This window comes from Littorina saxatilis, linkage group LG7, assembly GCF_037325665.1.
Source record: "Littorina saxatilis isolate snail1 linkage group LG7, US_GU_Lsax_2.0, whole genome shotgun sequence".
In the NCBI taxonomy this organism is placed as follows: Eukaryota; Metazoa; Mollusca; class Gastropoda; order Littorinimorpha; family Littorinidae; genus Littorina; species Littorina saxatilis.
In genome coordinates this window covers 19097009-19110570 of record NC_090251.1, presented here as the reverse complement: position 1 = coordinate 19110570, position 13562 = coordinate 19097009, and the positions used below count along the sequence as shown (strand labels likewise).

The 13562-nt window shown below is 47.5% G+C and overlaps 1 protein-coding gene across 2 annotated transcripts in view; it reads left to right on the top strand.

The window, feature by feature from the left end:
* Nucleotides 1–13562, top strand: part of LOC138970852 (GDH/6PGL endoplasmic bifunctional protein-like) — a 33023-nt gene that overhangs the window by 13414 nt on the left and 6047 nt on the right. For both annotated transcript variants that reach the window (XM_070343406.1, XM_070343405.1), the window contains exons 8-11: nucleotides 301–1006; nucleotides 1512–1711; nucleotides 2062–2215; nucleotides 2782–2995. In XM_070343406.1, coding sequence (XP_070199507.1) covers nucleotides 301–1006; nucleotides 1512–1711; nucleotides 2062–2215; nucleotides 2782–2995 — 1274 coding nt within the window. The remainder of the gene's footprint in view (nucleotides 1–300; nucleotides 1007–1511; nucleotides 1712–2061; nucleotides 2216–2781; nucleotides 2996–13562) is intronic.

The following is a 13562-nucleotide window of genomic DNA, read 5'->3' as shown; positions in this document are numbered from 1 at the left end:
ACATTTAAGGGGTCCTAGACCACAATATCTTGCAGGGAACTTAATTTAGCATGTCTCCAGCTGTTGGTAAAGCAATTAGCGTGTATAGTCATCGAGTACATATGGCTTTAAGGCTTCAATAAAAAGTATTTTTGTTTTTGTGTTCAAAGAATTGTACCACTGTAATCAAGCTACAGTATTTTCTTAATGAAAACAGCAACTTTCTGCAGGAGTTTCGTGTGTGTATGATTGTCTTTTTTAACTTTAAGGCTGGTATCTTTCATCTATAGTTTCATTATCTGGATGCATTTCTGTCTACAGCTGCGATCACCCCGATGGCTAGACGTTCCCTTCCTACTGGTGTCCGGCAAGAAGCTGGACGAGCGGTCAAGCTACATCAGGATCATCTTCAAAGACAATGACGTCTGCGTTTCTAACTGTGCTGAAGCAGACCACCACACTGCACACAGCGCTGACCAGAAGCAGCAACAGACGTCAGAACACCACCATCGCCCTCACCATCAGTACCACGTCCCAAGGTCGTCCAAGAAACAGATAGTGTTCCACATTGGTCATGGCCCTGCTAAAATCCCACTCATATCCATGTCAAGGTCACTTTTGGAACCAGAATACCCCGACAGTCTGGAGGAGGTATTCGACCCGGAAGTCTTTTCCAAAGAGCACAGTTACTACGGTGACTATCCGCAAAATTTCTACCATGCAACTCCTGTGAACAATGCTGATGCTTATTCGACCCTGATCGAGGAAGTCCTTCAAGGTCGGCGTCAACATTTTGTCAGCACAAAGCAGCTTCTGTTGGCCTGGCAGGTGTGGGACAATGTGCTGGCCTTCTACCCATCCAGGGTTCCCAGAGTGTACGACGCCGGCGACCCTGCTTCACTGCTCAACTTTGTTGTCAGGGGCGACAACCTTGAGTTTGCGGCGGAGGACCAAAAGCAGGATGGGATGAAGGTGGTGCCAGAGCTTCATCAGCTGCACCAGGCCCAGACTCCTGCCACGTTCTTAGGTGAGAACAGTGTCTGTGGTTGTGGGAGTGTACATGTGAGAGTTTTGACAATTTTCTGTACATTTCTGTACGCAGACCAAGGAGAAAGCCCTAGCTGAAAAGAATTTTTTGTTTATGTTAATAAAAATTAGCATTCTAAAGTATTGTAAGGCCCCCCCAAAAAATAGTCTGTTTACGGTAACCCGACCGACCCTATTTTTTTCGCGCGACCCTAGACTTTTTTTGGCATTTGGGGGGAAAAAAAAGAAAAAAAATCTTTTGGGTTTTTTTGTGCAAAATAACGTAAAAATATGGTTTTTGGGAAAAAAAAAATCCCGACCTACCGACCCTATTTTTTTGGCCTATGTTACTGTAAACAGACCTATTTTTTTTTTTTGCCTAATCAATTTCAAGAATGAATTTGTCTCAATGACTTAGTCATATCAGCAGTAGAAAGTTACTCATAAGGTCACCGCCAGGCTGTGCGTGTGTTGGTATTGTATATAATTAAACATTGATTGGGCAGGTCGGCGGATGGTGAGCGGCACCAAGGAGGGCTTGGCGGTACAACTGGCGCGTGAAATAGAACAGGCGGCGGAGAGTGAGATTGCCAGCAAGGGCGTGTTCCACGTGGCCTTCTCAGGGGGCACCACTCCCGTCTTACTGTGGCAGATGCTGGCTCAGAGTTTCGCCAGCGAGTACTGGGTGCACGTCCATGTCTGGCAGGTAGAGAAACCGTACGCTCTCTCTGTCTCTCTGTGTCTCTCTCTGTCTCTGTCTCTCTCTGTCTCTGTCTCTCTCTCTCTTGCTGATTTGTGTGTATGTGTGTTTTTTATTTATATTATGATTTTATATTGATAAGTACTATTATTACAGTGACAGGTCAACGAGTCAAATAAAAGCGCAGTACCGTAGCAGAAGCTTCGACCTGAAATGAGAAACTTGACAGCAATAAAAACTTGTAGAACTCACTGGTTGAGGATTTATTTTTCGTTATTTACACACGAAAACCCAGTGAAATACAGACAGTTTTCGGTTAATGAGAAAGCTTCCTACAGTATTTTTATGAACTGTAGGTAGACGAGCGGTGTGTGCGGGCGGCGGCAGACACACACTCCAACCTGTTCCAGCTGGACAGACAACTGCTGAGGTTCGTGGCGGTGCCTTGGTCACACGTGCACGCCATGCCTGTGGACGTGGCCGGACGTCTCTGTGACCCTGAGCTGCAGGGTGAGATGTTAGCTGACAACCATTCTGTCTTTGCTCTCTCTGTATTATGGAACACAGTTGTGATTGCTGTGCTGCTTGCAGCAGTGCAGCCACCTACTTACACAAAGGACACACTTACATGAACACAGACAGACCCACACATCACATTTCCCAATTGTTCAGATACATGCATGCATGCTTCACACACACCCACTCACAAACACACGCAGGTATGCAGGCATGTGTGCAAGCGCACACACACACACACACACACACACACACACACACACGCACACACACACACACACACACGCACACGCACACGCACACGCACACACACACACACACACACACACACACACACACACACACACCACAAATACTCAGCCCCCCACGACAGCCATCCCACAACAAAAACACAAACCCCCCTCTACACACACACTTACAAATGCACACACAGATATACAAAAGCACACACACACATCCCTTCCCAACACACACACAAACACACACACAAACGCACATTAGAGGGATATAAAACCCAAGCTAAAATCTCCATGCAATAACTTGTTCAACTTCTCTTTCAGGTGACCGTCAGTATGCAGACAGCATACGCCACGCTTTGCCCAACCTGCAGTTTGACTTTGTGGTGCTGGGGTTGGGGGCGGATGGTCACACGGCGTCCCTCTTCCCCCAGAGTCCCGCGCTCAACGCCGACTCACAAACACTGGTCACGGTCACCGAGCAAGGACCCAAGGACACGCCCCGTCGCATGACTATGACTCTTCCGCTCATTAACAGGTATTGTATGAAATGATAGAGAAAACAATCAGATCAGATAAATCTTTATGTTTCCATATAGCGTTGCACCGATGAGGAGGTGCTTACACTGGTTCCAACAGTAGAGAGAGAAATGGCATGTTTAAATGGCAATGTGCTGCATGCCTGCAGAAGTTTGGACAGTTTCCTAGTCATAATAGTCAATCGAAAAAGGATAAGTATATAAGTAGAACTTTAATGGAAACATGCACTCCTGAATCTGCTCGGTCTCGAATAGCAGCTAGCATCTGTTGAAGGGACATTAAAACCCAAAAACCATCCTGAATCTGCTTACCACACAGCCTACACATGGCAACGGCGTTGCTATAGAGAAACATAGCTTTACAAGGGTTTTGAGATTTGCACACTTTTTTTCATCCATTCCTTGCCCAAGAGATGATAAGTGCCAATAGGTGCTCTCGCAGAAGGTGACTCATTTAACTGCCCTTATTTCTGTTTCCTGTATAAAGCTAAACATTCAGTTGTGTATCTTTGTGTCAAATATCATGCATTTCTTATGTATGATGTCACTGTAAAACCGTTTCCGAAAAATCCAATATGGCGGCTGTTCCCATAGCAACAGCAATCTGTGGCCATTCATTTTCACAATTTTTTCATTCATTTTTATGTCACTTCAATAACTACCCAGAAAACTAGGTTATTCCGTGTATTCTCCAAGTTTAATTTTAGTGCCACACATCGCCTTAAGAGAGGAAAAGATCCTATTTTGCGATATTCGACACTTTAGATACAATGAAGTTTTATTAATATAAAATCCTGTTTGAATATCAGGTGTGTTGTAACACAAAACCTCAAGCTGACAGTAAGGAAGATTTGAAATTTTGAGGTTTTAATATTTGTGAAGTCTTTTAGACTGCAAGAGAGTTTGACCTTTGAATTCTAAGTTTATTGCACAAAGTTACACACATCTGGTAGTTTTAAAGAAAGGATACAAGTACAAAAAGTTTATTTTTTCAGTTCTGGTTAAGGTTGTTTATATTGTTTTCAATGTAAAAAAGTGCTGCTTGTTTCATGAGAATAGCTGGTTTATTGTTCATTCTATACACCTCTTGTTAGTCAAATGGATACCTACTCTTAGTCATCACAACAAAAATTACCCATGCCCGTTTTGGCCCAGATTCAACTCAACTCAACTCTACTCAACTCAACTCAATTTTATTAATCCATATGGAAATTAAATTGTAACAATACTCATTTCCAATCAAAAGAATAAGAATGCATTATAAAAATAAAAACATAAGAAAATAAGTGAGTATGATTATTATGAGTATGATCACAGTCTCACTAACGCAAACAGTCATCCGTCAAGTCAAGTCTGCCAACACACAACTCACTCACACAACAACAACAGCAACAGCAATACAATTTAACAAAAACCATAATTCCGATAACAAAAAGACGTCCAAGAGTCCACCTCCACATCCACGCACACACAAGGTATACAAAGCACCACATGTCGACTAGAACACCGCACATTTGAACTACGGTAATACAGTTACTAAAAATACATACATTACAGATAACCCAGCAACAGAGTACAGTAATAATTATGACAGAGAAACATGATAGAGGCCTCTAACATGTGATTGGTTGAAAGCATGGATAGTTCTGGGAACAAAAGAATTGCGGAAACGTGACGTTCTAGCAACCATAGCCCTCAGTCTACCACTCCTGTCAATGCGTCGAGAGTCAAATTCAGGTTTCAGTGGGTGTGTCTCGTCAGCCAAAATTGAGGTCAGTCGGTCAGTGAGTCGTCTCTGGCAAACTGATTCAATGGTCTCTTGTTTCCTGCCTACAACAGATCCAGCCTTCTTGACTAGCTTTTCTAGCCTGTCACTATCCTGTTTACTAAGGTTACCCCCCCAGCACACACATGCATATGTCAACACGCTACCTGCAGGATGTCATTACGAACAGTACATGCGCGTGTGCGCTTTCTTCAAGATTTGGTCAGTGTTGGCATGCCAAGACAGCTTGTTGTCGATCACTACACCTAGGTAGCGATAGCTTTCAACCTGTTCGACTTCAACACCAGCTATCACGATAGGCTTGTGTGCTACCTTTTTTCTTCTAGTGTCAAAAATCATTTCTTTAGTTTTTCCTGTGTTCAAGTCCAGGTAATTCTCGTCGCACCAGTCCACAAAGCTGCTAACTTCTTGTCTGTAGTGTGTGTCATTGTCGTCAGTAATCTGTCCTGTAAGTCCAGTATCGTCAGCAAATTTGTCGATGAAGCATGCGACCCGTGAGAACTCCTGCAGTCAGCAGTATACAGGGAGAACAGAAAAGGTGACAATACTGTTCCCTGCGGAGCTCCTGTGTTGGTATTCAGTACACTAGATAGCACGGTCTGCGGAGCACCGGTGTTTGTGTTCGGGCCATTAGATGGTACTATACCAGCCCTAACAAACTGGGGTTGGTTGGTCAGATAGTCTGTGACCCACAATACAGTTGGAACGCTAATTTTCATCTTCAGTAGCTTTTCAGCAAGAAGGTGAGGCTGTATCGTATTGAACGCGCTAGAAAAGTAAAAAAAACATCAGTCTAACACATGCTCCAGGTTTATCCAGATGAGAATAGATACTGTGCAACACATGTAAAACGGCATCCTCAACACTTCTACCCTTTCTATAGGCAAACTGCCACGGATCCATAAACTCCGCGGTAAGCACCTGAAGCTTCACTAATACTAGTCGCTCAAGAACCTTCATGACAGCAGAAGTCAATGCTACAGGTCGCAGGTCGTTCATCACTTTGACCGGGGTTTTCTTTGGAACTGGGACGATGCAAGATGTTTTCCAAAGGGATGGGATTTTTGACTGTGACAGAGACATGTTGAAAATCACAGTGAGAATTGAGCAAAGCTGCTCAGCACAAAAATTTAGGACTTTTGGTGTAATACCATCCGGGCCTGCTGCCTTCTTAGCATTAGACTTCTTGAGCTGTTTCACAACATCTTCCTCAGTCACAGACATGATTTCGCCCTGCTCATTCATAGGAGTGTTCACGAGTCGATCGGTCAGTTCAGTCCTGGTCTGGCTGAAATCATGCCTGTCAAACCGTTTGTAAAACGCGTTGAGATCGTTCACATCATAGTCACTTGGAACAGAGCCACCCTTGCCACTACCCTTCTTACCCGTGTACCCACTCATCATCTTCATACCCTCCCACACCCTCTTCATATTGTTGTCCTTGAAATTTTCTTCTATTTTCTCTTTATATTGTCTCTTCCCTTCCTGTATCACAGTATTCAGTTTCTTCTGTATGTTCTTTCGTTTTTCTTTGTCCTGAAAGTTCATTTTCTTCTCATTTATGATAGCCTTGATGTCCTTAGTAATCCATGGTTTATTGTTCGCGTACACTTTCACAGTCTTTTTTGGGATGGCCACTTCCTCACAAAAGGAAATATAATCTGTTACAACATCGGTGAGTTCATCAATATCAGCAGACGTTTCAGTGAACACACTCCAGTCAGTACAATCCAAAGCCCCCCTCAGAGCATCAGTCGCGTCATCAGACCACACACACACTGTCTTCTTAACTGGTGGTACTCTTTGCACCAGAGGCATGTACTTCGGGATCAAATGCACTAGACAGTGATCGGATTTGCCTAAGGGGAGCAACTTGCGGCAGTTGTAAGCACCACGCACATTCGAGTAAAGCAAATCTAGCGTGCGATCACCGTGTGTAGTACAGGTAATGTGTTGTTCAAACTTGGGACCAAGTGACTTCTTCAAATCACAGTGATTGAAGTCTCCTGTGATGATATTAAGCGCATCAGGAGCACTTGTTTCGAAGTTGTGCACATTACTGGTGATGATGTGTGACGGTATTCGGTACCTCTCGGGTCGTGTCGGTCGAACTCGGTCGGTCATGTGATGGGGCGCGCATGTGCAACGGTGCCTTTCCGCCCACTACTCGCTTCGCTCTCTGGCATGCACGCGGGACACTGATTAGGCATGGCTTACCGCATCGACCTTGTATTGTTGTCATCTGTAGCAGTTTGCTAGACAAGTAAACCAGATGAACGTACCTGATGTGAGTGTTGTTTATGTACGCTCGGAACACGACATGGTGGCAGCGGTGGGATTCTTTACCCAACCGTGAGTTTGAAATAGTCGAGCATAGTCGTACGGAAGAAGAAGAGCATGCCATTCAAACCGCCTGAACCACTCGACTTTGGGAGGCCCGACCAGTGGCTCACGTGGCGTAAGCGTTTCGAACGCTACAGGGTTGCTTCTAAACTAGACAAAGAACAATTTTCAGTCCAGGTCAGTTCCTTAATCTATGCTATGGGCATACAAGCCGAACAGATCTACGAACAGTTCGAATATGACGAGGACAATGACGAAGCAAAACTGGAGGACGTACTGAAGTTATTTGACACGCACTTCGTTCCACAAAAGAACGTCATACACGAAGCCATTCGCGACAGGTTCGTCCTTGGTGTGAACGACCGAGAACTCTCAGAAAAGTTACAAATGCAAGCAGACCTGAATTTGCAAGACGCCATTAAGCAAGCCAGGCAGTACGAGCAAGTCAAGAGACAGCTGTCTGAGCAACGTTCCAGTGTTGACGCTGTACACACCGGTACGCAGCGATTCAACAGACGCCCTCGCGGCGGTGCAGGTGCAGCAGGTACCAGCTGTGACAGTGGCAGCAGCGGTCCAGCAACCAAGCACGCCGGTTCCAGGGGTGGATTTCGTCATCCGCGTGGTGGCGGTCGTCGCTTTCCTCAGGAGGGGAGAAGTGACGCATCATGTTCACGCTGCGGACGTGGACAACACAAGAAAGACAGTGACTGTCCAGCAAAAGGGAAGCAGTGTCACGGCTGTGGCAGGTACGGACATTACTTTTCTTGTTGCCGTTCCAAGCAAGTCAACGCTGTCGACGCAGAAGAAGTGTACTACATGGGTGTCGTACACAAGCAGGGAGCTGAACCAGCATGGTACACTGACCTATCATTTGGACGTCGCAAGATCAAGTTCAAGATCGACACAGGTGCAGATGTGACCATCATTTCCAAATCCCTCTACCTGACCCTTGTCCCGTGTCCCAAACTTATCCCCACCTGTGCAGTCATGCACGGCGCAGGCGGACAGATATCCTGCATAGGATTCTTTAGGGACACTACCTACATCAACGGTCAAGAGTTTCACCTGGATATCTATGTCGTCGACAGCAAGACAGAGAGCTTATTAAGCAGAGAAGCCTGTAAACGCATGGGACTTGTCCAACGTCTCGACAGCATACAGCCAGCGTTCGGTGAGTTGGACCAGCAACCAGTCAATTGCCCACCGGCAAAGATCGTCTTGAAAGAGAACAGCCAGCCCTACAGTCTGCACACAGCTCGGAGAGTACCCATACCTTTGATGAAGAAGGTAGAAGAAGAACTGGAAAGGATGAAGAAGGCCGGAATTATTGAGGAAATAACCGAGCCAACAGATTGGTGTTCTCCGATGGTGCCAGTTTTGAAGAAATCTGGAGCGGTCCGGATCTGCACGGACTTGAAAAAGCTGAACTTGTCAGTCAAGAGGGAGAGGTACCCGATTCCGACTCTCGACGACATTTTGCATCGACTCAAAGGAGCGAAGATTTTCAGCAAGCTGGACGCAACGTCGGGGTTTTATCAAATTCCTCTCGACCCAGAAACTGCCAAGTACACAACCTTCATCACGCCATTCGGAAGGTACTACTACAAAAGACTTCCGTTCGGAATATCCTCCGCTCCCGAGATTTTCCAACGTACGATGGAGATGATCCTGAAGGGAGAAGAAAACACGATCTGTTTCTTCGACGACGTTCTCATCTACAGCAACTCAGATGAAGAACACGAGCAGCATCTTGAGAGCTCCATGAAGAAGATTGTCGAGGCCGGGCTCAAGCTCAACAAGGAAAAATGCAGCTTCAAGCAGTCAGAGATCGAGTTCCTTGGTCACGTGATCAACGCCGACGGAATCAGACCAGACAAGAAGAAGATTGATGCCATCATCAACATGCCTGACCCGACCAACGTCACAGAACTGAGAAGAATTCTGGGCATGATGAACTTTCTGGGACGATTTCTGCCAAACTTGTCGTCAGTCTTGAAGCCTGTCACCGAGTTGCTGGAGAAAGACAAGGCGTGGAACTGGGGACAGCCACAGACACTCGCGTTTTTAAAAGCGAAAGAGCTCCTGACAGCAGCTCCTACTCTCGCTTACTTCGACTTGACTAAGCCGACAACGGTCAGTGCCGACGCGAGCAGCTACGGTATTGGCGGCGTACTCCTGCAGCAGCACGGGGAGAAGATGAAGCCAGTCGCTTTCTGCTCAAGAACTCTGACATCAACGGAACAAGGGTATGCCCAGATTGAGAAGGAGTGTCTAGCTGCTGTGTGGGCGTGCGAAAAGTTCGAACGTTATCTGATCGGTCTGGAGAAATTTACGCTCGAAACCGACCACAAGCCGCTCATTCCTCTCATCAACACCAAAGATTTGGACGAAACGCCCATCAGATGTCAGCGGATGCTGATGAGACTGATGCGATTCAGCTTGACAGCAAGTTATTCACCAGGCAAGACGCTTGTGGTGGCTGACGCCTTGTCGAGAAGTCCTCAGTCGCCTGTCCAAGAGGGGAGAGAAGAGACATCGGAAGACAGAGCCGATGTTGCCACACTACTGGCGGAAGATGTGGAAGCTCACGTCGACGCTGTCCAATCTTCATGGCCGGTTTCAGACAAAAGACTAGACGAGATAGCAGCACTGACTCAGCAAGATCCTGTCGTCAAAGCAGCTCTACACTACACGGCCAACGGTTGGCCCAGGTACGTCACTGACGTAGAGCCAGCTCTGAAAGACTACTACGCATTCAGAGGGGAGTTCAGCATACATCGAGGTCTTCTCGTCAGAGGCGTCCGGATCGTCATTCCGCAGGTCTTGAGAGAAGAAATGTTGAACCGGATTCACGAAGGCCATCTCGGGATAACCAAATGTCGAGAAAGAGCAAAGTCGACAGTTTGGTGGCCAGGCATCAACGAAAACATCAAGCAAAGAGTGTCAGCATGTCAACACTGCGAAGAGAAGCAGCCATCCCAAAGAAGTGAGCCACTTATGACAACAGAACTCCCAGACAGACCATTCCAGATGGTTGCTGCAGACTTGTGTGACTTCAAGGGACAGAGTTATCTTGTTCTGATTGACTATTATTCAAGATATCTTGAAATCGCTCATCTTCCGAGAGAGACATCTGAAGTCGTCATTGGACGGATGAAGAACATCTTCGCCCACCACGGAATACCAGATGTCGTCGTCACGGACAACGGTTCTCAGTTCACATCAACAGAGTTCCAGAGCTTCGCAGCAGCATGGAAGTTTACTCACTCGACTAGCAGTCCATACTTTCCTCAGTCGAATGGAGAAGCCGAGCGAGCAGTACAAGAGGCCAAGAAGATTCTCGCTCAAGAAGACCCGTTCTTAGCCCTACTCAGTCACCGGGCTACACCTACGACGCCAACAGGAACGAGTCCAGCGGAGCTAGCACTCGGAAGAAAGATGCGAACGACGCTCCCTACTCTCGCAAGCAATCTCATCCCAAAGACGGTCAGAAGGGATGCGATCAAGGCGCGGGACGAGCAAGCAAAGCTCAGAAACAAGAGTGACCACGACAGACGTCATGGGACAGAGACCCTGCCGCCACTAATACCAGGTGACACTGTTCTCCAGAAACTAGACCACGAAAAGTCCTGGGGAAAACCAGCAACAGTCCTGCGTCAATGTGCACCACGGTCCTACGAGATACGGTCAGAAAGGGGACAGTATCGTCGGAACAGACGACACCTCAGATTGTCTTCCCGACAAGTGTTAGACAGGCCTACCATGACCAACATCCCTGTCCTTTACCCTGTCCCAACCCAACAGAGTCCTGTTCCTGAAACGCCAAGCCAGCGCAATGCAGACCAGCCAGGTCTTCGTTCTCCGGAACCTCCACCGACGCCTGGGTCCCCGCGACGTCCTCCAGCGGCGCCTAACCCAGGGCAGCAAACGTCGACTCCGGTCATCAAAACCCGCAGCGGACGAACTGTGAGACCACCGTCCCGCTTCGAAGAGTGAACCATCGACTCCGCAGATCAACAGCAAATAAACAATGACTGTTTCGGTTCCGGTCGAAAGATTCGTTACTGAAACCCCTATTGAACTTTAATTTTAAATGATAACGATAACGTTTCGTTTCATCAAGATCATTATATCTTTTTATTTGAAGGGGGGAGATGTGACGGTATTCGGTACCTCTCGGGTCGTGTCGGTCGAACTCGGTCGGTCATGTGATGGGGCGCGCATGTGCAACGGTGCCTTTCCGCCCACTACTCGCTTCGCTCTCTGGCATGCACGCGGGACACTGATTAGGCATGGCTTACCGCATCGACCTTGTATTGTTGTCATCTGTAGCAGTTTGCTAGACAAGTAAACCAGATGAACGTACGGTACCTGATGTGAGTGTTGTTTATGTACGCTCGGAACACGACAGATGTCAGCAGCAGCGGCAGCATTTGCAGAAGGTGGAACGTACACGACAGAAACCATTACTTTGGTAAATTCTCTGGGCAAGTAGTACGGCCGTGCACTCACTGTAATAATTTCAGCGTCGGGAGTGCACTGTGTGTACTTGACTGTTGAGTTGTTTGGGTTGCACCACTGCTTGTTGATGTAGACGCAGACACCGCCCCCTTTCTTTTTGCCCGATTCGTTAGACCTGTCTCCTCTGTAGAGACTGAAACCGTCGGCTGCTACATGGTCGTCACTAATGGTGCTCTTCAGCCATGTTTCTGAAAAACACATTAAATTACATATCTTTACCCAACTCACAAATAGCAATTAACTCTAGTTCAGTGCTGGTAACGCTGTACGCGTCCCCTTGGTAACAAGGGAGACCACTCTAAAAAAAGAAAGTGATCCATCCCATAATGCCAGACTATTGACAGTCTGACTTCCGTATGCGTGCGCATACGCCGCCATATTATCATTCCAAAACTCAGCGTCAACAAGACTGGTCGCTTATCTAGTACGCTCCGGCTGTTTTCGGCCTTGTTTCATTGTCTCCCGACTTTGACTTTGCCCCTTGGTCTGCCACCGAGCTTTGTTGGTACCATGGCTGTTTTTGGGTGAGAGCTTTCTTGTTTTACGAAAACTTTGGCGACGTTTTGTCGCGTGTTTGTGAACTTGTAAAATTTTTCAGTTACGAAAATGTTTTTGTGAGTTTGCTTTGTCATGGCGGAGAGCGCCAAGAATAGAACTAGTTCGAGACAGGCTGCTGCTCCAGCTTCTCCGGCTGCTAGTACTACTTCGTCTAAGAGAAGTTCTTCGTCTAGAAGGAAGAGTGATGGACATTCCGACACTTCTCTGGTAGAACCGGGAAATGTAGGATGTGATGTTTATGTTGTTGTTGACAAGCCGTCGTCCGCCATTTTGTCCGTGAAGAAGGACAAAGTCACACGTAGTGACAAAGAGAAAGATGTTGTTAAACATGTTGTTTTGTCGGGGGCGCCTGGAGATTCAGGCGTGTCCCCCGCCGGCATTGCGTCCTTGCTTCTTACGTTAAGTACGCAGGTTTCAACTTTGGCGGCCGATTTGTCATCGACGAAAGCAGAGATCCGCGCACTTCCGACTGGCGTCTTTGATGTCACTTCGTTGGGGAGAATCAGGTCTTCTCCTACTCCTTCCACTTCCGGTTCCGCTTCAGCTTCCGCTGCGGTTTCCACTGTGGCTGCTTCTTCCGTGGTTCGGGCGGAAGTGCATGCTTCTCAGCATGCCGGTGGTCGGCTGGTGTCCCTTCTGCATGAGCCGGGGCTCTCTAAAGGTATGTCTTCTCCACAAGTTGCCAGGTTCTCTGGTGACAGTGGGGTGCGATCACAGGAGAGAGTAAGCCACGTGTGTGGTGAAAGCCCGCCTGTCTTCTCTGACCATTTGCATTGTGCTCGGTCAGCGGTGGCAGGGAGCCCTGTGAATCGTAAGAATTCTGCATATACCTCCGATTCAGTGTCGGGTATGCCGGTTCTACTTCCGCCCTGGGGGCCGGAAGTCGGGTGTGACTCCGAGGACTTTGCAAGTCTCTCTGGCGTACACCCACCTGACTGCGATAGCGAGCAGGAAGGAGGGTTGGACGAGGGTATTTCCACGGCGGTGGATGACGCCCTACTCAACCTACCGGCGAAGCTGTCGAGCGCGGTGGCTTCGGCAGCCGAGACGGCGTTCAAATACTTTCCGGAAGGGGTGGTGAGAAGTAAGGAGAGACTTCCGCCACACATGTCTGCTTTCGATGACTTCCGGTCTGCCAAGAATGTCTCTGGTCAGTTCCGGTTTAAAGAGTCATCTTCGGTTGCCTATGTTATGGCAAATGTGTTTAAAGGGAGGAACGGTCCGGCGGTGCCGTTGTTGACGCAACGAGGTGATGCACCAGAGGACGTTCTGCCTTGGCTGGCTAAGGCGGGGGAGCGAGCTGTGTCTGGTATTCAGAAACTCAAGCTTGCACCTCGACCTGTGAACCTGATCGAGCC